The sequence below is a fragment of the Rattus norvegicus genome, chromosome 7 (assembly GCF_021556685.1).
Source record: "Rattus norvegicus strain SHRSP/BbbUtx chromosome 7, alternate assembly SHRSP_T2T, whole genome shotgun sequence".
NCBI lineage: Eukaryota > Metazoa > Chordata > Mammalia > Rodentia > Muridae > Rattus > Rattus norvegicus.
The window spans coordinates 30687427-30710654 of record NC_141540.1 but is presented as its reverse complement, the minus strand read 5'-3'; the positions used below and the strand labels follow the sequence as shown (position 1 = coordinate 30710654).

Here is a 23228-nt window from a genome sequence, read left to right as displayed (position 1 = left end):
TGGAAATGAGGAATGAAAACGGTGGCTTAATGAACAGGCCTTTCAGAGAGGAGGATGAGGAGCAAAGATGAGAGAGGAGAGAGCTGGAGGGGGTAGGTATTTTCGTAGAGGGATGAAGAAATCGGGGTCCTAGGGAAAAGACATGTTGGGAGATGAGGAACACTTGAACTATCAGATGCCAGAGGAAGAGTGCATCGGGACAGGGACCTGCCCAGTGCAGCTTGTGTCACTCCTGTGACCTTCACTGTCATCAGCATTGCCAGGGAAGGGGGCCCTGTGTGCCACATGTTACTTTGTATCTGTGTGTCACATGTTACTTTGTATCTGTGTGTCACATGTTACATTGTATCACTTTATTTCCACTTTGCAGATAAGGAAAGGTAGGCACCAGGATGTTATCTGACCAGAATCAGTGATCTGACCAGAATCAGGCTTCTAAGTCTTCCCAGGTGGCGTACAGCCCACACTTTCATTACTGTAGGACACAGCTCTGTTGTTGGATGTATCACAGAGAGGACTAGAATTTCATTATGTAATACCAGGAGGATATTGCATACAAATGCAATACCAAAACATTTCAAGAGGAAAGAAAAAGGCAAAAGCGACACACCAGTGTCCCATTGGCCAGCAGGCTGCAAGGGCCAAACGTCCTGTGTGCACTGTTAAAGGGAACATAGATCGTCTTTGGATGCTAAATCGAACACTATGACTCCTGTACCACAACAAACCCACAGGATTCTACAACTGCCAGCTCTCTTACTGGATATGGAGGCCCCAGAAGAGTTTCTCAGAACAGATTCCAAAACCATGAATCATAACTTAGGTCATTTTGGCTCAGAAACAGACTCACACTGAACGAGAACACTGATCTCTGTCCTGTCTAACTCCGGATCTCCAGGCTTAAAATCCAATGCAAACAAACAAACAAACAAAAACAAATCAAGGCAGAGATGGGAGGAAGGGCTAACCTCTGCTCCGTAAAACTAGCAAGATGTAAAAAGCTTGTACACTAAGCGTCTTGGGTTTGCTGTGATAGGAAGGTTCTTTACCATGTGCATTAGGGGGCTTCTGGAGGCTGAGGCTGGGGAGAAAGCAATCTGATGCCTCCGATTTACTTCTTTGAATTCACAGCAAAATAAAACCAGGGCTGTAGACAGAGGAGGCGAAAATGGAAAAAGCATCTTGCTTGTAATTGCTCTGTTTACCTGTTGGATGTGAGGGTAGGCTTTGGGCAACTTGGTCCTGAACCGCTGCAGAGCTGAGCGTTCAAACTGCGGCTGGCCCGGTGGGACGACTAAGCTTCCTGTTGCTTCTGCTGCTTCCCAGATCCCATTGGAAATCTCAAAGGGCTTATGAGCCCCACTGCCAATACGCTGTCTCTGAGAGCGTGTGCCTCAGCCGTCCCTACCCACCCTCCGCGCTTGCGTTGACTGAATGGCTCGGGTTTCTTCCACTCCTTCAGCAGCTGGGAATCCAAGCCTTATGCAGGCAGAGGCTGCTCCTGAAACCACTTCCAGATGTGCTCTGAAGGAGAAGGCAGAGCAGGTTGGCTGGCTGGGGGCAGACTTCCTCTCTCAGCTTTCTCTTGCAGTCTGCTGTGAAACTCTCTCCAAAACAGGGCTGTTCTGGAGAAAAGATGCAAACCCAGGGAAGAGCAAATGTTCGGAAAATGAATTTATACCTTGACGCGTCTAGTGTAAACTTCAAATTCAGTCAGGTTCTTGCTGAGAGTCTGCAATCGTCTGTATAATGTTGCCATGGCAAATCAAATGCAGACAACCACAGTCTCCTACTGAGGCTGTGATAAAGACAGAAGTTTCCAGGTGGGGTGCATTCCTGCCGGAAGGGGAGAGGCATCAGGCAGGGGGCGGACTTGGTCGCAAAGCTGCCTCTGCCTTTCTGTAGTCTTGCAGTTGATCCCTAGAAATGGAATCACGGAACATATCCACAGTAGCCTTCTCTAGCTTTTATAAGGAGCTGCCCGCCTCCACCCCACGCGGTCCCTTCCTTCATAAATATAATGTAAAGCACACTGTAACTTTAAATTTCCAAGACCCCCTCACTCACTGCCAGGGTGGTGTGGCAAGCCTGTAATTCTAGCACTTTGGAGATAGAGGCAGGGGCGGGTCAGGAGTTCAAGGCCAGCATGGGCTATTTGAGACCTTCCCTTAAACAAACGAACAAACAAATGTTAAAAAGAAAGAGATCATCATTCACATTAATGAATGTATAAAAATGATAAATTTTATTTTACCCAGTGCACACAAAGTATTATTTCGACTAACATGTCTAAAACATGTAAAGGACATTTTGTATTCTTTATTTTTGTTTTTTTTTTTACCAAGTCTTTGAAATCTAGTGCGGATTTTGCATTTGCAACAAGTCTCATTCCAACATTAAATTTCTTGATATGCATTTATATTTCACAGACTTAAGTTGGCAGCGTGGGCCTGTCGTCAAAGCTGCTGGGAGGCTGGAGCAGGATTGCATTCTGGGGATGCAGGGTGAGCTTGAGGCCTGCATAGATAACTTAGTAACTCAAAACAAGAAGTAAAGAGAGGGCTAGGTAGAATGACTGTCCAGTGTGGACAGGGCCATTTGTTTAATCCCCAGGTAAAGCCACCTATCCCAGGTTGTATTAAATGTACTTAAGATACTTCTAATGACTGACTTTAGTATTCATTTTTCGGTTCTAATTAATAAAAACTTAGTAAAACGTAAGAGTCAGTTATCCGACTGCACTAATCACATCTAAGTACCCCTAAGCCACATGGCTGGTGGCTACTGGGCTGGATACCAATACTCTTGAGCTTTGGGGTTGGGGATTTAGCTCAGTGGTAGAGCACTTGCCTAGCATGTGCAAGGCCCTGAGTTCGGTCCCCAGCTCCGAAAAAAAGAAAAAAAAATACTCTTGAACTTTGAGTTGCAGAAGAGGAGTATTCTGAATACCTTACAGTCATATGGAACATGGACAAAACAGACTCAAATCTTCTGCTTCATTTTGTTCTCCCAGTGTTTGTGTTACGTAAACTAAATTTCGCTCCAGCTTTCAGACTTGAGCCAAATTTGGGTCCTCTGAAAAAGCAGGAAGTGCTCTCAACCACAGCCCCAATTTCTCCGCATTTTATTTTATTTTATTTTATTATTTTATTTTATTTTTGGTTCTTTTTTTCCTAGGTAAGCGCTCTACCACTGAGCTAAATCCCCAGCCCCTCTCTGCATTTTAAATTCCTTCAGCCTTCACTTCTGTACTATTCCTTGAGCCTTGTGGGGAGACGAAGAGTGGTATAGAGGTCCAGCTTAGCGCTGACCACTCAATGCAGTTGTCACAGCTTGTGTTATTTGGGGAGACTCTGGACTCCCCTAACCAATGGCTCACAAGGAGGTATCATACGCCTGGGATTTTCATTTGATAACCGCGCCTTCTGGGAGCCGAGTTCCCCACTCATGAGGGTCTGGGGTGTGTGGAGCGGTCGGTCCTTCAGACACATCCCAGGGCAGCACCACAGACAGCACCTTAAGCTGATCACCGGCTCAGTTCAGTTCATCCCCAAGATCACCTCACCTGAACCTCACCTCTCTCCTGGAGAATAGACCTGGTATTGAATCGTTCTGCGATTGAATAAGTGGATGATAGGCACTCAAAAGCAAGTCTCAAGACTGAACTAATAACTTTTCATAGGACCTACTTACTTCTCTTATTAACTGAAGTCTCTCTGGTCATTATTTTTGGACCCTTTCCCCTGAACCCTAATGTGTGACTCCCAGTCCCTTTCTCCTCTGCCCCTGCCATGCTTTGAGGACACAGAGGTTTCTTTTTTTTTTTTTTTTTTTTTTTTTTTTTTTGTTCTTTTTTTCGGAGCTGGGGACCGAACCCAGGGCCTTGCGCTTCCTAGGTAAGCGCTCTACCACTGAGCTAAATCCCCAGTCCCCGACACAGAGGTTTCTTATCTATGACCAGCATTTCCGTGTTGTGTGGTGGAGTTCTCCTCCTTGTGACGTAAATGAGAAGGGAAAGACACGCAGACGGTCAGTGACACCCCAACGGAGCAGGGGTACTTTGGTGCTCAGCTGTCAGATTTATCTACCGTTGCGGGTTTTTAGTCTCTCCATCTATTAGGAAGAGGCCTAACAGAACCGAGGGTGAAAAGGAGTCGTGCATGCCAGGTGGTGGTGGCTGGGTTCCGAGGCATAAAGATCTGGTCTGGTCAGATAAAGTAAGGACTTAGGAAAAAGTCTCTGCTGGGCGGTGGTGACACAGCCTTTAACTCCAGCACTCGGGAGGCAGAGAGGCGGATGAATTTCTGAGCTGAAGGCCAGCCTGGACCACAGATTTAGTTCCAGGATAGCTAGGAACCCTATCTCAATACAAAAGAACTTAAGAAAACACAACAAAAAAGTGAAACTCCATCAGGCGTGTAAAATACTCAGAAAAGGCCCAACACGTGGAAATGAGTATTGCTGGTGCTTTCAGATAATATTTAATGAGACATTTAAAAACAGTATTTAATTAATTCATTAATAGCTTTATATTTAGTAGTTAATTGATAAAAATCAACCTATTCAATATTAATCCATTCAAGCTATATGTCATCATGACCTCTCTCTCTCTCTCTCTCTCTCTCTCTCTCTCTCTCTCACACACACACACACACACACACACACACACACACACGTACAAACTCTGTAATGATTACCAAGTCAAATTAACACACCAGCGCATATGTTGTGCATTAGATTCCCAGAGTAAGGTTGTCTTTTTTTTTTTTTAACATAGTCACTTTACATCCTGCCCCTGTGCGTATGACTGTCTTTTTTTTTTTTTTAAAGATTTATTTATTTATTATATATAGGTACACTGTAGCTGTCTTCAGATACACCAGAAGAGGGCATCAGATCTCTTTACAGATGGTTGTGAGCCACCATGTGGTTGCTGGGAATTGAACTCATGACCTCTGGAAGAGCAGTCGGGTGCTCTTAACCGCTGAGCCATCTCTCCAGCCCCCGCGTATGACTGTCTTACAGCTGTCAGTTTGTACCCTTTGACAAATATCTACCCATGTTCCCTACCCTCCTGGCCCCATCCCTGGCAAACTTTATTCTACTCTCGGTTTCTTTGAGTTCAACATTTTTAGATCTTTATATAAGCTCTTAGAGTATTCGTCTTTCTTTCTCTGGCATATTTCACTAGACAGACTGTGAAGGTCCATCCATATTGTTCATCCAAACATCAGGGTCTTCTTTTTCTGGCTGAGCGACCGTCTGTTATACAAATGTGCCATGATTTCTGTGTCTGGTCACCCATTACTGGACACTTAGGTTGTTTCCATAGCTGGGGTATCGTGAGCAGTGTTCAGTGAGGATAGGAATGCAGGTCTCTCTGCATGGACTGGGCTAAGTGGAAGGCCGCTTGCCTGGTAGACGTGAGGCACTCGGTTTATAACCAGAACCAAGAAAAAAACAGGCATCTCATCGACTTGTTGATTTCATTTCTTTTGAATCGATACCAAGAAGTGGGGGCTGCTGGATCATATTGTGATTTTTATTTTTTTTAAAACTTTCATTTTGTATGTGTGTGTGTGTGTGTGTGTGTGTGTGTGTGTGCGCGCGCGCACACACACACACACACGCTCCTGCATCTTATAATGCACATATAGACAGCACCAGGTAACTTATAGGAGTCAGTTCTCTCCTTCCACCGTGTGGGTTCTTGGGATCAAATCCTGCCCTTAACCTTAGCAGCAGGCTCCTTTACTCATTGAGCCATCTTGCCAATCTCTGTATTTTTTTTTTAACTTTTTGAGGAATACCCATACTATTTCCCATAGTGCTTTGCCGATTTTATTATTGATATTGAATTTATTATTGATATTGAATAAAGAAGCCCTAAGCTATGAAATAGGAAAAGAATTATAACAGTTATTTGTAACTTTGTACAAATGTGAAAACTGGTGCTCTGCTAGTGGCCCCAATGATTTAATGCTTCTCTACTTTATCCCTTCTGGTCGCAATGCTCTGACTATCTTACCTGGAGCTCAATGTCTGCAGATACAATACCTCTGCAGATCCTGCAGCTAAGGGAGGCATGCGAGTGGAAGTCCTCGGTCTGGAACTTCCTAGAAAGCTCCTGTTTTTCTGGCAAAGGACCATTTGGAACCCTGCCCTTTTTTCCTGTCTGAAATCCAACCTTGATGCTGGCAGTAGAGGAGCCACTTCTGCAGATGGCCGCACAAGCTGCTAGAGATGACAGTTAAATGGGTCAGAGTCCTGGCAGCACACAGACAGCTCACTACAATTGAGGTGGAGTTTTTTTTTTTTTTGAAAGGAAATGTATGTTCTACTCAGAGGCTCATCTTTAATCCCAGCACTCAGGGGGCAGAGGCAGAGGCAGGCCGATCTCAGTGAGTTCGAGGTCAGTCTGGTCTTCAAACTGAATGCTAGGGCAACCAGGGCTACACAGAGAGACCCCATCTCAAAATAGAAAAGTAAATACATATAAATGAAAAAGTGTCCCCAACACTGTTTGTTGGGGACGAGGACATAAAGCTAAGCAATAGCATAGCATCCTGGGGGTGGCAACAGCCAGGAGCCATTATTGTCCTTAGCCCAAAGGCTCCTGTGTCTTGGCTTTTATTTTCTAAAGTGGATATCTTCTAAACAGATATGAGCCGTAAAGTACAGGATGCCCACACTACAATCCACAGTCCCAGAGGTCCAAATAACAAGGAGGGCCCAGGGAGGACGCTTGACTGTTTCTCAGAAGGAGAAACACGATAGACTTAGAGGTGTATGGAGAGGGAACTGGGTGGGACAGGGGATGGGGAGGGAATGAGGTAGGGTGATCAGGTATAGGGAGAGCAGGGGAGAGAGAGGACAGAAATCAGCCATGGGGCCACTCTATGGCACACCAGAGACTGAGGATGCAGTGGGGGATGAGGGAGGTCCCAGGAAGTCTATGGGGGTGACTCTAGCTGAGACTCCTAGCAGTGGGGATATGGATCCTGAGGTGGCCACTTCCTGTAGCCAGGCAGGACTCCCAGTGGAGGGATATGGACAGCAACCCACCCACAAAACCTTCAGAATGTGTCCTACCTACAAGATGTCCAGGGACAAAGACAGAACAGAAACTGAACAGCCAACTGTGATGGTTTGTATGTGCTCTGCCCAGGGGGTGGCAGTTTTAGAAGGTGTGGCCCCATTGGAGTAGGTGTGTCACTGTGGGTATGGGCTTTAAGACCCACATCCTAGCTACCTGGAAGCCAGTATTTTCTTAGCAGCCTTCAGATGAAGAAGCAGAACTCTCAGCTCCTCCTGCACCATGCCTGATGATAATGGACTGAACCTCCGAACCTGTAAGCCAGTCCCAAATAAATGTTGTCTTTATAAGAAGAGTTCTTGGTCACAGTGTCTGTACCCAACCATAAAAACCCTAACTAAGACACCAACCAATCCCTGACACCATTAATGATACTCTGTTATGCTTGCAGACAGGATCCTAGCATAACTATCCTCTGATGGAAATAGAGGCAGAGACCCACAGTTAAACATTAGATGGGGCTCAGGGAGTCTCGTGGAAGAATTGGGGGACAGATTGAGGGACCTGAAGGGGACAGGGAATCCAGAAGAAGACTAACAGAGTCAACTAACCTGGACCGTTGGGCACTCCCAGAGACTGAACCACCAACCAAAGAGCAAGCATGGGCTGCACCTAGGACCCAGCACATATGTAGCAGCTGTGCAGCTTGGCCTCCATGTGTCCCTGAATTTGTGACCTGCCTGTGGATCCCATTCCCCTAAATGGGTTGCCTTGTCTGACCTCAGTGGGAGAGGATGCGCCTAGTTATGTGACTTGATGTGCCAGGGTCAGGGATACCCATGGGGAGGAGAAGAGGAAGAAGGGGTGGGGAAGGACTGAGAGGAGAAGTGGCATGTACGGTGAATGGATAAATAAATGAAAAACAAACAGAAGAAAAACCTAAAGTTTAAAAAGAACATCAGTGGGCTGGAGAGATTGTTCAATGATCAGAGCACCTCTTGCTCTTACGGAGTCCAGAGTTTGATTCCCAGTACTCTCATTGACAGCTTACAACCACCTAGAATTCTAACTCCAGGGAATCTGATGCTCTTTTCTGGCCTTTTATCGAGGTGTCCTGCACATACACGCACGTACATACCCACATACGCATGCACACACACTTAAAAATAATTTTTTTTGGTTCTTTTTTTCGGAGCTGGGGACCGAACCCAGGGCCTTGTGCTTCCTAGGCAAGCACTCTACCACTGAGCTAAATCCCCAACCCCTTAAAAATAATTTTAAAAAATCATTAAAAAATAAGATATTAATCATCATTGTAATAAGTAGGGTAAACTGTATAGCCCAGGTACAGCATAGTCTATATCATTTAGGTACGCTCAAGAATTCTCTGTAGTATTTATTACACCATGATATCACTTCACACCATTTACTTCATGATACATTTATCTCGGGACATAGACTCATGGCTAAACATGACAGCATCTGCCCATCATGTCCACTTTTAATCCGTGGTGCCATTTATCATCGGACTACGAGTCTGAGTCTCTATTCTTTTAGTTGAAGGCCAACTATCATTTCTTCTTGCCAACTGGACCGGCCTTCGGAGAGTCTGTTCAAAATGCTTTAGGAAATACCTCTATTTCTCTTGACTCGTTATTTGTGTCTGTTGTATCCCTGGGTTTGTTTTGATGATAGGCAGGCCTACCTTCTCGTCTCTCTCCTGCATCCTGCTGAACCTTTCCTTCTCACCAACATATCTCTGTTCTATCTTCTTATCTTGTATGTGTGTCCCACTGGATTTAATCAGGGTCACTTCACGAATAGGAGTGGGGAGGGTTGAACTCACGGAAGCTGCATTTACACCTGCATAGGAATGGACCTAGCAATGTGCCTTTACGGACAATGGTGGGGATAGAGGATCCTGGAGACTACCCCTTCCTAAGGAGGTGCCGGCAGTTAATGGGTGAGGGAAAGACATTGTCTTCAGATAGTATCTACTAAGGTCAATGAAGGAAGGAAATACTTTGTAGCAGCCTATGAGTCACTAGACTGGGTCAAGCTGATAAGGTTTTTTTTTTTTTCTTCTCTTTGTCTCTTCTGGCTGGCCTCCAAGATCCCACACAAGAGGCAGAAATGACAACAGTCACTCAATCCCTCTTGCTCGATGGACCCAGTTGCGCTTCAGTGCTCTGGGCTCTTTCTCCTACCTGATAAAGGGCAGCAATGGCTCTGCACCCAAGCCTTGGTTGGCACTAGGTTTTCTTCCTTGGCTCTTAACTCTAAGTCCTGTTCCAGTGACAAGGTTAGATCCCACATGGCCTAGAGCCCTCCCTTGCTCTTTTCCATGCCTTGGTCACAGCTCTAGCTGAGAACCACAGCGGGAGCCCTCTTGCCCGGAAATAGATTTCTCAGTTCCTGCCTGCCTCTCTCATCCTGAGAACAGTGCCTGCTTAGACCCTCTCTTCTTGAGTCCGTCTGCTAGCATCCCCCAGAGTCCTCCACCAAGACCTTGCCGATTACACTCAGATGTCTGCCATCCTCAATGCCCCGTAGCTAAGGGATAGAATTAGAAGCGGTAGGAATATGATAAAGATGGTAGAAATTATAATTTTACTGAATGACAACTGTGTGCGAGACCTGGCCTGAGAATGGCACACGTGGCACGGCAACAGCTCCAAACAACAATAGACTACGTTCTCTGCACTTCCTCTCTCCCGCTCGTTCTTCTTCTCTCCCTAGCTTCCCCTCCTCCTCCTCCGCTGCGAGTTAAACTCTAGGCCAATAGCAACCCCTTAATTTGCAAATCCAATACTTTCCTCCTCCTACATGAACTCTGTGTGGCTTCTGAAGGAAATGGAACACTAATAGCTAAGAGGTCAAAAGGGAACTTGGCGAGGACTGATATTTAGAAGAAGCCACAGGCGAAGGGAGGTTCATAAAGGTGGAAGTGGTTTTCAAAGCCAAACCCATTGAACAAGTCCCCAGTTCCCTTTTGCCTTCTGTTATAACCTTTTAAATGCTGGTTTCTCAGGGGTACAGCTCACCCTCCTTCTCTACCCTGTCTGATTTTTCCCTTCAGCTATTACCTACATTGGCGTTCTGTCCTGCAGACCCCTTGGTTTCAGACTATGTTTTCTCCAACTGTGAGACAATTCTAACGTTTTGAATTCTTTTTTAAGATTTTATTTTACAAGGTGTGTTGCCTGCAGGCATGTCTATGACTGAACCACAGACATGCCCTGTGGTGGCCAGAAGAGGATGTAGCCCCCCCAGAACAGGGGGTTCCAGATGGTTGTTGTAAGCAGCTACAGGTTCTGAAAATCAAATCCAGGAATTTTTTGGTTTTGTTTGTTTGTTTGTTTGTTTGTTTGTTTGTTTGGATACAGGGTCTCTCCTTGTAGCCCTGGCTGTCCTGGAATTCACCACATAGACTACGTGGCCTCAAACTCTTCGTCCTCAGTGCTGTTCGACTATTTTAAGGCACTAGATTTGTGGCACTTTGATATAGCAGGCCTAAGAAACAGATCCTTTCCAAATGAACACTGAGTTTGCAACTTTTAAGGGTTTTCCCCTTTCGTCTTTTTGTCTAAGAACATTAACAAGAACATAAAAAAAAAAAAATCTCAGCATGAAAACACTGACCTGCTGCGATGGTCAATGCTGTCAACTTGATAGTGTCTAGGTTTACTTAGGAGACAAGCGTGTGGGCGGGCCTTTGAGGTTTTCTAGATTAGATTAAGGTGAGAATAAATGTAAGATTGGAATGAACTAAGGTAGGAATAAACCGGGCGCCATCCTGGACTAAATAACAAGGCAGCTGGGTTCCAGCATCCGTGGCTCTCTGCAGATGAAATCCCACCAGCCACTTCCAGCCAAGACTCCTCATTATGATGGGCTTCTCAGTGAGCGGAAACAAACCCTTCTGTCCATCAGTGGTTTTTGTAGGGTATTTTATCACAACCAGAAGACAACTAATACACCTGCTTGAATCAAACGAACCAAAAATCACCTTTGGGGTTAACTTTAGCTGTCTCGGCCTGTCACCTCCAAATCTGAGCTGTGCTCAGGTCCTGCACTTAGCCCTCATCCCTGTCTTAGTCCTGCAGCCTGGGGGTGGACCCTGCTTTGAGATGACAGATTTGCCTAAGGCGCTCCCTTGTGCTCCCAGCACTTGGGAGCTACTTGGCAGCTTTTCTCCAGTGCCTGTGATAACAGTTTCCAGGGTGTGGCGCTCCCACACGGAAGATGCTCAAGGTGGACTTAAAGGACAAGGCTGTGCCTTCCTCCCCGACCACCCCACGGAAAGCCACGGGAGAGGAGGGTTGGCAGGGTTGGTGGGAGGGGCTCCATCTTGGCGGAGCCCCGAGGGCCACGTCGCCAGGGGCTGGGGGGGCGGGGCCCGCGGGTCACGTGCCGGGCCTCCCGCGCACAGCTGGAGGCGGCGCTCGTCCTCCCCACGAGCCGTGGAGCCCGTGGCGCGCGGGGCATTGTGGGCCGAGGGGCGGGGGTTGGGAAGATGGCGGCTCCCAGCCTCCTCAACTGGAGGCGGGTTTCCTCCTTCACCGGGCCGGTGCCCCGCGCCCGGCACGGACACCGAGCGGTGGCCATCCGGGAGCTGATGATCATCTTCGGCGGGGGCAACGAGGGCATCGCGGACGAGCTGCACGTCTACAACACCGGTAGGCGGCGGCTCGGCGACCCCGCCTCGGGACCGCGGAGGGGGAGGGGAGGCGCGACGGACGCGGGCCTGACAGCTGTCACCGCCGGGTCGCCGCTTCCCCAGCCGGGCAGGCGGCGAGGGAAGATCGGCTGGGTCGGCAGCCCGAGCTCGCAATGTGCTGGAAGACGGCTCGGTGTTCCCGGTTCCTCGGGCTGGACGTGACTCCGCCGGTAGACATCGAGACACCCCGGCCCATCCCTCCCGCGGTCCCGAGACGGCGGGTTCCACGAGCTGGGCCTCTCCCCCAGGACTGGTCACTGAAGGGGCGGAGATCCCGCCAGTGTCAAGAACAAAACCCAACCCAAGCCGGGCCTCAGTGGTCTTTGCCTTCTTGCACCCATCTTCTTGGAACGAAGAGAGTCGAGGGGCGGGGAGGCTCTTCTGGCTCTGTAACTTCGGTACACTTAGTACCGGGCGGAAGCCGGCAAGACTTTCTCAGTCGACAGTTCTCTAAACGGGCGGGGGAGGGAGTTGTGGGTGAACCCGGAGTGATCCCTGCAAAACCGATGTATGTATATGTATACGCTTTGCCCTTCCGGGCTGGTCCTCGCAAAGAGGGCTGTCATAACTTAGGCACCGGTGCACAGCATAGTGTCGCTTGTCAACTGGGCAGGCTTTGACCTACGTGCTGGTTGGAAGTTTACTTTCTCCAGTTACAAGTAGTCTAGCAATCATAGGTGACTAGTAAGACTAGTTACTGTATTTGACGTTGATATAGCTCACAGTCAACCACTTTGATGAAACACAGTAGTCCTCTAAAAGCTAAAAACAGTAGTTTTTACCCTCCCCAGTACTCCAACAGAAAAAGTTTTAAAGATACTTGACCTGGTATAGTGTAAATACCCTCGGCTTAGGAAAATTGGGTCTGTTTTGAATCTTGCTTTGCCAGTTCAAAATCAGCATTAAAGTTACCAAGTCTTTCTAAATCTCAGATTTTCCACTTCTGTAATGGGGGTGGCACTCACCAGGGTTTTTCTAGGAGTTAAATGGTGCAGAACAGGTCTCGTCTTGTCTCTTCTCTTCTCTTCTCTTCTCTTCTCTTCTCTTCACTTTTTTTCCTTCCTTCCTTCCTTCCTTCCTTCCTTCCTTCCTTCCTTCCTTCCTTCCTCAATACAGGGTTTCTCTGTGTAGCCCTGGCTGTGCTAGGACGAGCTGTGTAGTCCAGACTGGCCTCGAACTCACAGAGATCAGCCCATCTGCCTCTCAAGTGCTGTGCTAGGATTAAAGGCATATGCCACCATTGCCTGCCCCAGATCTGGGTTTTCAACAGCAGCATTAATACATTTGGGACTGGTGACTTTTGGCTGTGGGTGCTACTTTGTATGTTGTAAGATGAATGCTGGCATCCTCAGACTCAACCCATGGCTTTGTAGTAGCACCTCCATCCCAGTTGTGACAACTGAAGATTATTTTGGACATTGTAAAATCAGTATCCTTGGGGGAGCAAAAGACTCCCCCATTGAGAACTGTTGGAATAAAGGATGGAGATGTGTGTATGTGTGTGTGTATGTATGTGTGCATGCATGTATGTACGTATACACACATATGCTTTGATCATATGTACAGATCCCATGACTGATAGACTTATCAAACCCATGGAGTGTGGTGACTTGTTATAATTGATTTTAATCTTTTTCAACTAGTTACCAATCAGTGGTTCCTACCAGCTGTCCGAGGAGACATCCCCCCAGGCTGCGCGGCCCACGGTTTTGTCTGTGACGGTACTAGAATCCTAGTATTTGGGGGAATGGTTGAATATGGAAGATACAGCAATGAGTTGTATGAGTTACAAGTAAGTGTTCCTCACGTTTATCTTCAGTCCGAGTGCTAATGAGATTGTCGTAGTTTTAAAAAGATTACAGATATTGCATTGGTATAGGTACAGTGCAGGTGCTCCACATTTCTAGCTTCACCGACAGGTCAAAGTCTCTGCCGTCTGAGGTCGGGAATGACACTGATAGCATAAAGATGACACCGTGCTTGCCTGTGTCACGTTAGGTTTTTGTGTCTGGTGCAGCTGTCCTTTAGCCTACAACACAAGCACCTCCCAGCCAATGACAGGAGACTGCGGGGCCCTGCCACTTGGTGTTTGGAATCAGTATTATCTGTGGTGGTGTCTGGGCATTTCTACCATGGGAAAAGCAGTGTCTCAGGAAGAAAGGAACAGCTCCCTTTAACAGTAGCTGCAGTCTCACATGGGCTTGCTAAGTTTGACTTGCTCCTTACACCCGCCTGTCGCTGTTGACTATTGTTGCTATGTCCCAAGCACGTCCCTGATCATGAGGGTGTCTACCACTTGGCAGACGTGAGGGATTTTACTTATTTCCAAGCAAACAGCCATTTCAGATAGTTTAAAACAGAGGATTCTCATGGCCAAAATACATTTTGGGGTTTGGTTTGTTAAATGAGTTTTGTTTACTTAAAAGTTATTTAGCTTTCATGGGTTATCTAATCTTTTTTAAATGACATCTACTCAAAGTTCTACATACAAATACTTAAATTCTTTTCACTTGGCAAAAGTCAGTGAAAATACTACTACTACTAATTATTATTACTACTACTTACTACTACTAATTATTATAAGTTTATAGAAGATTCGCCCAGATGTCTATTAATACATGCATATACCTACATATATACCTATAGCTTTGTGAGACAAATTTCACATAGTCCAGGCTGCCCTTAAATTCACACAGTAGCCAAGGTTAGCTTTCAACTCCTGATCCTCTTGCCGTACAAATTCTGGGATTCCCATAGCCAGCCTTACCGGGACATACATTTTACTCTCAGAAGTTAACCACTTCTCCGAATATGATACACACCTTTAATCCCAGAACTTGGGAGGCAGAGGCAGTCTTGTGTCTTCTGTTGGCAGCCTGGTCTACACAGTGAGTTCCAGGACAGCAAGGGCTCCATAGTAAGACCTTGTCTCAACAAACGAATCAGAGTTAGTCATCTATTTGTCATTTGTCCCAGAGGAGCTCATTGGCTCTTCTGAGGAGATGCAGATGTTTGGTGTGGTGTTTCACTGTTGAAAGTGTAGACATAGAAATGTTTCCTGCCTTTATATGAATATGTTCTTTTTTAGGCAAGCCGTTGGTTATGGAAAAAAGTGAAACCCCAGCCCCCTCCTTCCGGTTTACCTCCTTGTCCTCGGCTTGGACATAGCTTCTCTTTATATGGTAACAAATGCTATTTGTTTGCTGGTTTGGCAAATGAAAGTGAAGATTCAAATAATAATGTCCCCAGGTACGCTCTCTTATAGACCAAGTGCTTATTTTATATTTAGGTTAAAATATTTCATCTTTAGTTATCGTAAGGCTTACTTTAGATTTTATATTTGAGACTAACAATAAACACGTTTTACATATTATTTTTTAGTCCCTAGAGAATAATTTTCAAACTTTTTCTAATCAGAAATAATCTTATTAAATCAACACTTGTATAATTGATTATGCCAATATCTTTGTATGTCTTCAGCTATAACTCACAGTAAGTGGATTATACATAATACCAAAACAATAACATGGTTATTTTAAAATTGGTTTTGTCTGAAAACTTGGTATAAACTATGGTATTAAGTGAAAGCCATTGTTGTTATTTCGTGCATTCTGTTGGGTCATATTGCATTTGGAAATACTGTCCTCTTTTTCCAAAGACAATGAATCACGGACTCCCTTCCTTTGTGCTTGCTTTTTATTTTTATGTTACTTTTTGTATTTTTTAACTTTCTTTTACTTTTTAAAAAATATGATCTTTAATTATTTTCTGTGTACACCAGGCTGGCCTAGAACTGGGAGATCCGCCTGCCTCTGCTTTCTGAGTGCTGGGATTAAAGGTGTTCGCCACCACCACTTTATTTATTAGGTTTTTCCAGGCAGGGTGCTCTGTGTAACAGAGTCCTGGCTGCACTGGTCGTCCTGCCTCGCCTCCCGAGAGCTGGGATTAAAAGCAGCCAAACTGTTTACTGGACCTAGCTGAATCCCTAGAGTTGTCGGGTGGCAGTGTAATGGGCTTGATTTCTTAATCTCATGTGTGCATTACCCATTCCTAGAATGTAGCATATAATCGACTGGGCATATTGACTTTCTGTTTATAACTGGATGAAATCATTTCTTCTTAATCTTTTTCAAGGATTAAAATTTTTCTTTTGGACTCTAAGCATTCTTTACATAAGAAAACATTTTCTTTCATATGTTACAATTATTTTTTTTCTATTTTTTGTTGTTTGGTTGGGTCTTTTGAGAAAGGGTTCCTTTATTTGCCTGTATAGCTCTGGCTGTCCTGAAACTTCCTCCGTAGGCCAGGCTGGCCTCTAACTCACTTAGAGATTCACCTGCCTCTGCCTCTAGTGCTGGTAGAGTGCCTCTAGTTCGCCACCACTGCCCAACTACATGTTATAAATACTTTTTCTAGGTCTTTGCTTTAAACAAGTTTGTGGGTTTTTTTTTTTTTTTTTTTTTTTTGGTTCTTTTTTTCGGAGCTGGGGACCGAACCCAGGGCCTTGCGCTTCCTAGGTAAGCGCTCTACCACTGAGCTAAATCCCCAGCCCCCAAGTTTGTGTTTTTAACCTTGACAACATTTCCTTTTACTGTTTTGTGATTCTATATCTTGTATAAGAAGGCAGTCTTTCCCCAAGGTTGTAAAGAATAATATTCTGTAGTTTCTGGTACATGCATTTTCTTTCTGCACCAGTGGTTGTACACTCCTGTGAGTGCTGCAGGCTTTCTGCTCTTTCCTAGTTCAGTTCTAGTAATCCCAATACCGCAGCAAGCAATCTCTTGTCATCTTTTTAAAAGTAGTATCTCATATAGCCCAGGCTAGCCTCAGACTTGGCGTGTAGCTAAGGATACCCTTGAATTTTATATCCTCTTGCTTCTATCTCCTGAGTGCTGGGATTACAGTCGTATGTAACCACACTAGGGCTTCATTCATTCTAGAAAAACATCCTACCAACTGAGCTGTAGCTCCACCCTGGTGTGTTGTAATTCTTAAATGCCTGGGCCTTTTCTAAGATTTCTGGATTTACAAGCTGTACTTTGTGAACCAAACTCTCTTGTTTCTTATTTTTGTTAGTAAAATTTTATTGAAATACACTCATGCCCTCATTCATTTAATTATTGCCTTTGATTACTTTTATGTTAAAACAGCAGTTTCTCTCATCAGTTCCCAGCACTGCCAAAATACCACCCTACAAAAAAAAAAATCCTAAGCAGAGTTGAATAGTTTCAACAGACTTTAAGGCCCCCAGAGTCTAAAATGTCTATTATCTGTCTCTTTACAGAGAACGTTTGCTCACTTCTCCATTAGATTTAATTTTGTTTTATTGTATTTACCTTTCTGTCATTTATTATGGCATTTGCTCTCAGTTCCTGGCACATATCTTTGATAAGAGTAAAGACTTTTTAAAATATACATGTTTTATTTAGTTTTATTTCTCCCCCCCTTTAAAGATAATTTAAAATTTGTGATGATGAATTTACTGTTTCTTTAATACATTTTTAATTCCATTATTAATCTTTGAAATATGAGCTGCATTTATTCTCAATACCAAGTTGCACATCACTTTATTGTTACCAAATTTTATTTCATGGTTTGCTGAATTAGCATTGCTAGCATGGTATATGTGTGTATGTGTATGTGTATATATGTTTCACACACATATACATATACATATACACACATACATTTATACATACACACACTCCATACCCTGGGGATTCTTCTGTGTTAAAATTTGATCTTAGGGGGTTGGGGATTTAGCTCAGTGGTAGAGCGCTTGCCTAGGAAGCATAAGGCCCTGGGTTCGGTCCCCAGCTCCGAAAAAAAGAACCAAAAAAAAAATTTTTTTTTGATCTTAGCTGGGTGTGGTGGCCATGCTTTTAATTACAGCCCCTGAGAAGCAGAGGCTGTCACATTTTGTAAGTTGGAGATCAGGCTGGTCTACATAGTGAGACCCTGTCTAAACAAGCCAACAAACACACACTTGATCTCCATCTGTGATGTTCATTTTGTTTTCAGTTATGTTGTTTCTTTTGATATTGCTTAGGGTGGATCTTTAAACAGTGTTTATTATTTTATGTCTTTGGATGTTTTGCCTGCATGTATGTCTGCACATTTGTGTCTGGTACAGGTAGAAGCCATAAGCCGGGTTCAGATCCCCTGGAACAGTTGGTCATGAGCCTCCGTGTGGGTCCTCTGGAAGAGCATCCAGTGCTCTTATCTGCCAAGCGAGTTCCTTCCAGCCCTAGAATGAATCTTTTTAAAGACCTCACTTACTGAATGCTTTCCATATATAGTGCTTTTATTGTTTCCCTTGTTCTTATTTGTTTTTGATTTACAGTTTTTCTCTTTTCTATCTGATAATTCTGTTTCACTAAGCTGTCCAGGAATCATCACACTTAAACAGAAATTATCATGTCATTTTGGGAATAAGTTGGTAAAACTGCCATATGGATTTTTTTGTTGTTGTTTGATAATTATATAAAGTCATCATGAAATACAGGAAGCTTCAGAAGCCTCGGTTTTTCTTCATTTTTTCTCTTGTTTCACTTGAAACAGTTCTAGTTTACAAAAGTTAAGAGTCATATATTCCTGGTCTCCTCACCAGCTTGCTAGCATGTTGTCACGTTTGCTCAACTGCCCTACCTGCACACACACACTTTGAAGTTTTAGGCATCCTGCGACCTCACCCTTACATATCGCGCATGCCTCTTTTAGAGTTTTGATTTTTCTGAGAAAGGGTTTAATCTGCCCTGGCTGTCCTGGAACTTGCTTTGTGACCAGGCTGGCCTCAAACTCAGTTCCACCTGCCTCTGCTTCCTTAGTGGTAGGTTAAATGATTTATTTTTAATTATGTATATATAGAGTGTTTGTGGGTGTGGATGCCCAGCGAGGCCAGAGGCATCGGCTCTCCTTGCAGCTGGTGTTACAGGTGTTTGTGGGCCACCGGATGGAGGTGCTGGGAACTGAATTCATGTATGTCCCTTGGAAGAATAGTATATGCTCTTAATCATTGAGCCATCTCTCCAGTCCCTAAACTTTGAATTTTTTTGTTCTAAAAAGTTTTGCTTTCTTTCCCCCCACCTTGAGTAAAATATTAATAGGAAATTGAATGGGTTGACATTTTGGAATTGGGAGATAGCTCGGCAGGCTAAGCTCTTGACTTGCCAGTTGGAGGACCTTGGGTTTGAATGTCCAGTACCTACATAAAAAAACTAGATGGATATAGTGGCCATCATGTAATTTCAGCTGATAGGAGGCAGAAACAGAAAAAGTCAGGGCAAGAGTTTCTCTTGCCAAAACAAACTAAGTTTCAGGTTCAGGAACAGACTGCCTCAATTATAAAAGGCAGAGAGTGATTGAGGGGGACACCTAATGGCATTCTCTTGTTTATGCATGTATATATGTGTGCCCACATGCATGTATACCACATGTACATGCATTTGCAAAGAAAATAAAGATCGTGTTTAAAAAATGTCAGATTGATGAAAGTTCTTCAAGAAAAGAATCTGGTTAGAACAAATTTAATGCCAGTTTCTAAATTTAAGACCTGGTTTTGGGCATTTCTATGACATTTGACAGTGCACAGAGGAGGTTACAAAGCCGTGCTTATTCCAGAAAGCAGTGGTTTCAAACATTTGCCAAAAGAGCATCCATAATAGTGGTCCTGGTGTCTGGTGCTGTGTAATAGACTACTGATACAAGATACTAACACTGCCCATAAGATGATTAGGGCACAGAAGAGATGGCTAAACCCTGCAGTGGGAAAACTTAAAGCGGTCATCCCCACGTCTGATAGTTAACGGGGTGGCTGAAGGATAGAGCCCACTAGACTGTCACCTCATATGCCTACACATGGCTACTGTTTTGAGACAGGCTCTGGACTACGTAGCCAAGAGTAACCTCAAACTTGTGATCACTCTGTTGTACCTTCTGACTGCTGAGATTATAGGCCTGTGCCTGTGCTTGGGATTGCATTGCTGAAGACTGAACTCAGGCTTCCTGCATGCTGGCCAAGCCCCCAAATGGCCTGTTAGATGGTGGTTCCACAAGCAGTGTTAGAGTAAGAATGTGTTGGCTTTTTACAACCCAGCCTTGCCATCTGTTGTTCAGAGAAGTCACAGACCAGCCTAAAATAAAGGGGAGACGGACCTCATCTCGCGAGGGACTGTGTGTTAAAGCCACCACTGTTGTCATTGATAAGAGTGTGGGCCGGGTGTTTTGTGCCTTCACTATTAAATCATAGCAGGTGCCCAGGGCATAGCAGAGTTTGGTAAGTGTGTGTGAAGTGGGTGAGTATCTGCAAGTTTTGCTTGCTTACTGCCCTTGTGTACTAGAAGAATTTTTTACAGCAGGTATATGGTAGACATTTTTTCTTTTCAAAAACGTGTGTGTGTGTGTGTGTGTGTGTGTGTGTGTGTGTGTGTGTGTGTTTTCTTGTGAGTTTATTGCACTGTGTGCATGTAGGTGCCTTCAGAGGAAAGAAAGGGCCATCAGGTCCTCTGTAACTGGAGTTCCAGGTAGTTACAGCCACCAGATGTCAGCACTAAGAACCCAGCTTGAGTCTTCTGCCAGAGCTGCAAGCGCTCTTAGCTACCAAGCCATCTCTTTTTTTTTTTTTTTTTTTGGTTCTTTTTTCAGAGCTGGGGACCGAACCCAGGGCCTTGCGCTTCTTAGGTAAGCGCTCTACCACTGAGCTAAATCCCCAGCCCCCCAAGCCATCTCTTAAGCCCCCTTTTCTTTTTCTTTCTTTCTTTTTTTTTTTTTTTTGAGATAGGGTGTGTCTGTGTGGTTCATACTGACCTGGAACCTATCACCTTCCTGCTTCAGACTCCTGAGGGCTGAGATTACAGCCAGGCACCACTATGTGGCTAGTATATATTACACTTAGAAATCAAAATAAAAAGGCAGGAAAGCGTACACTATCTGAACGTCCTAATGTCTTTTGTGATGTCGTAGGTATCTCAATGATTTCTATGAGTTGGAGCTGCAGCATGGCTCTGGTGTTGTGGGCTGGAGCGTTCCAGCCACCAAAGGCACTGTGCCTTCTCCACGGGAATCCCACACTGCTGTTATATACTGTAAAAGAGACTCTGGGAGTCCTAAGATGTATGTCTTTGGTGGGATGTGCGGTGCTCGTCTGGATGACCTATGGCAGCTTGATTTAGGTAATCTTAATTTGACTCAGGGATTTCTTATGATTAGTAAAGGAACAGTTTCAATGTATTTAATTTTTTTGTTTGACTATTTGTCAAGTTGTACTAAGATTTTAGTCAGCATTTATAGTCTTAGGAACAGATGAGACATAATAATTTTGAGCAAATGAATGTTCAATTATGGTAGCAATTTTCCTCTTTTACTATCACCATTAGTCCGGGTTTTCTAGAATGGTCCAGCTCTGTGCTTATTGCTCTGATGTAATTGTCAGTAGCACCCTTTGTCACTCAGAGCAGTGTCTGGTTAGGTTGCCAATCGGTGTGGTTGTCCTCACTGTCTTGGGAAGTATGGCTTTCACAGCATGTGCTAACCAGTGGGAAACCCGCTGGGCAGCTCTGTCTGAAAGGACTCTAGAAGCAAGCAAAGGGAAATGTGCTGCTTCTCCTTGACTTTCTTATGAAGTGTGCTCTTACTTAAAACTTTAAATCAGAAATATTATTTGTAACTCAAAATGAATGATGCGTTAAGCACACCTCTCCAATATAAATGTTTAATTAAAGTGTAAATAGATTTCTGATTGGCAGTTTTTTTTGTGGTGTGAATGAATCTCATCTAAAACATTTGAAACATTTTTGTTTTATTTTGATAAATATTTCTCTTGTCCTATTTTTTAAGTGTATAAATTGAGATGATTTGCTATAATTAGATAAAATTCCTGATTTGCTTGTTTTTATTTCTAGAAACTATGTCATGGTCAAAACCAGAAACTAAAGGGACAGTACCACTCCCACGAAGCCTTCACACAGCCAGTGTTATAGGAAACAAGTATGGCTCTTGTTTGTTGTTGGTTTTGTTTGTTTGTTTATTTGTTTTTACCAACTTGAAAGATTCATACCAAAAAAATGAAGATGCTACTTTCTTAAAAATAGATTACTAGACTTTGTAGTGCCTCCGTGTGCTAAAGTAGTCTGTCTGTGGGAGCTGAAGCACCTGCATACCATTACCTGTCAGGACTGCCTGTGATACTTAGCTTCCTCTCCGTGATGTCCTGGAGAGTCATGGTGTCATGACCATCCACAGGCTTCGCCAAGCTGCTTTGTCCTCTCTGTGGTTAGATTCCCAGCAGCCTCATGGTGGCTCGCATCCATTAGTAATGCCAGTCCCGGGGAGTCAGATGCCTGGCTGGCTTCCTCAGACACCAGGCATACATGTGATGTCTATGCACACATGCAGGAAAACCATCCATACACATGAAGTAAAGTATGTTTTAGAGAGAATTCTCTCTCATTGGCAGTGTCAGCCTGGGAGAGCAGGGCCTAAAAACAAGGCAGACTAAAGTCTCATTCGATAGCCAACTTTATTCAGAGCACTAGAAAATTTATATCTCAGGGTTAAGAAGAGTCACATGACTAAGGTGTTCTATCATAAAAGGACAAACCACATGTGGCAAAACATATTTTTTTCATACAGGCATATGAATAACAACAGCTGAAGTAAACTGTCTGCTACACCTGGGAGGAGCATGAACACACATTCCAAGAACAGTTGTGTGCTTTGAAGAAACTCAAGTCTCAAGACTCTTGTTTTCTTGGAGTTTTCTCACATGCTCTCAGTTCTCACACTGCTCCATTCCTGAACTGTGTTCCGACAAGAGTCTTTGGGTGCTGGGAAAAAGTTTAAGCTTACTTATTTATCTGTTTGACAATGCTGGAGTTTGAACTGAGAGTCTTAGATGTATCTCCTAAATGTCCTACTGCCCCAGAGCTACCTTACCAAGCCCCCCCCCCCTTTTTTTCCAAGACCAAGTTTCACTGAGTTGGCCAACCAGGCCGGCTTCAAACTTGTGATCTTCCTGCCTCAGCCTCCCTAAGTAGCTGACTTGTAAACCTGCACCATCAGGCCTGGTCAAGCATGGTTTCCCCACAACTTCCGGGCAGTGGGGACTATAGGCATTCACAGCCACACTAGGCTAAAAGTTGTTATAGTTAAGGAATAGAAGTGACCAAAGTTAGGTGAAATGTCACCTTTTTCAGCCAACATTTTAGCTACTTTTTGTTGATATGATTAAAATACCCTGACAAGAGCAACTTAGGAAGGAAGGGCCAGTTCTGCTCATAGTTTGAGATGAGAGTCTACCATTTTGTGGAAGCCACTATGTCTGCTGTCAAGAAGCAGAGAGAGATGGGAGTTTGTGCTCTGACTGTATTAAGCGACTCTGGTCTTGGGCGTATTAGAAGTCAAACAGTCTTCTCTTCAGTTTACTCAGCACTGCTCTATAAAACTGTCAGTTTCCTCTTGTTACTGCCCTGCTGT

At 44.4% G+C, this 23228-nt stretch overlaps 2 protein-coding genes across 14 annotated transcripts in view; one reads left to right on the top strand and one right to left on the bottom strand.

The window, feature by feature from the left end:
• The window catches only part of Glt8d2 (glycosyltransferase 8 domain containing 2), a 51372-nt gene extending 49991 nt beyond the window's left edge, over positions 1 to 1381 (bottom strand). For 4 of the 6 annotated variants that reach the window (NM_001432437.1, NM_001432438.1, NM_001432431.1 and 1 more), the window contains 1 exon segment: positions 1206 to 1381. The gene's annotated coding sequence lies outside the window, so the exon portion shown is untranslated. 6 annotated transcript variants of the gene reach the window in all.
• Positions 1382 to 11522: 10141 nt separating this feature from the next.
• Hcfc2 (host cell factor C2) overlaps positions 11523 to 23228 on the top strand; it is a 28928-nt gene continuing 17222 nt past the window's right edge. For 7 of the 8 annotated variants that reach the window (XR_015624015.1, XR_015624014.1, XR_015624013.1 and 4 more), the window contains exons 1-5: positions 11523 to 11715; positions 13400 to 13548; positions 14845 to 15005; positions 20718 to 20926; positions 21656 to 21740. Coding sequence is in view for 2 of the 8 variants with exons in the window: in XM_087557120.1 (XP_087413246.1) it covers positions 11553 to 11715; positions 13400 to 13548; positions 14845 to 15005; positions 20718 to 20926; positions 21656 to 21740 (767 nt within the window). In the remaining 6 variants the exon portion in view is untranslated. 8 annotated transcript variants of the gene reach the window in all.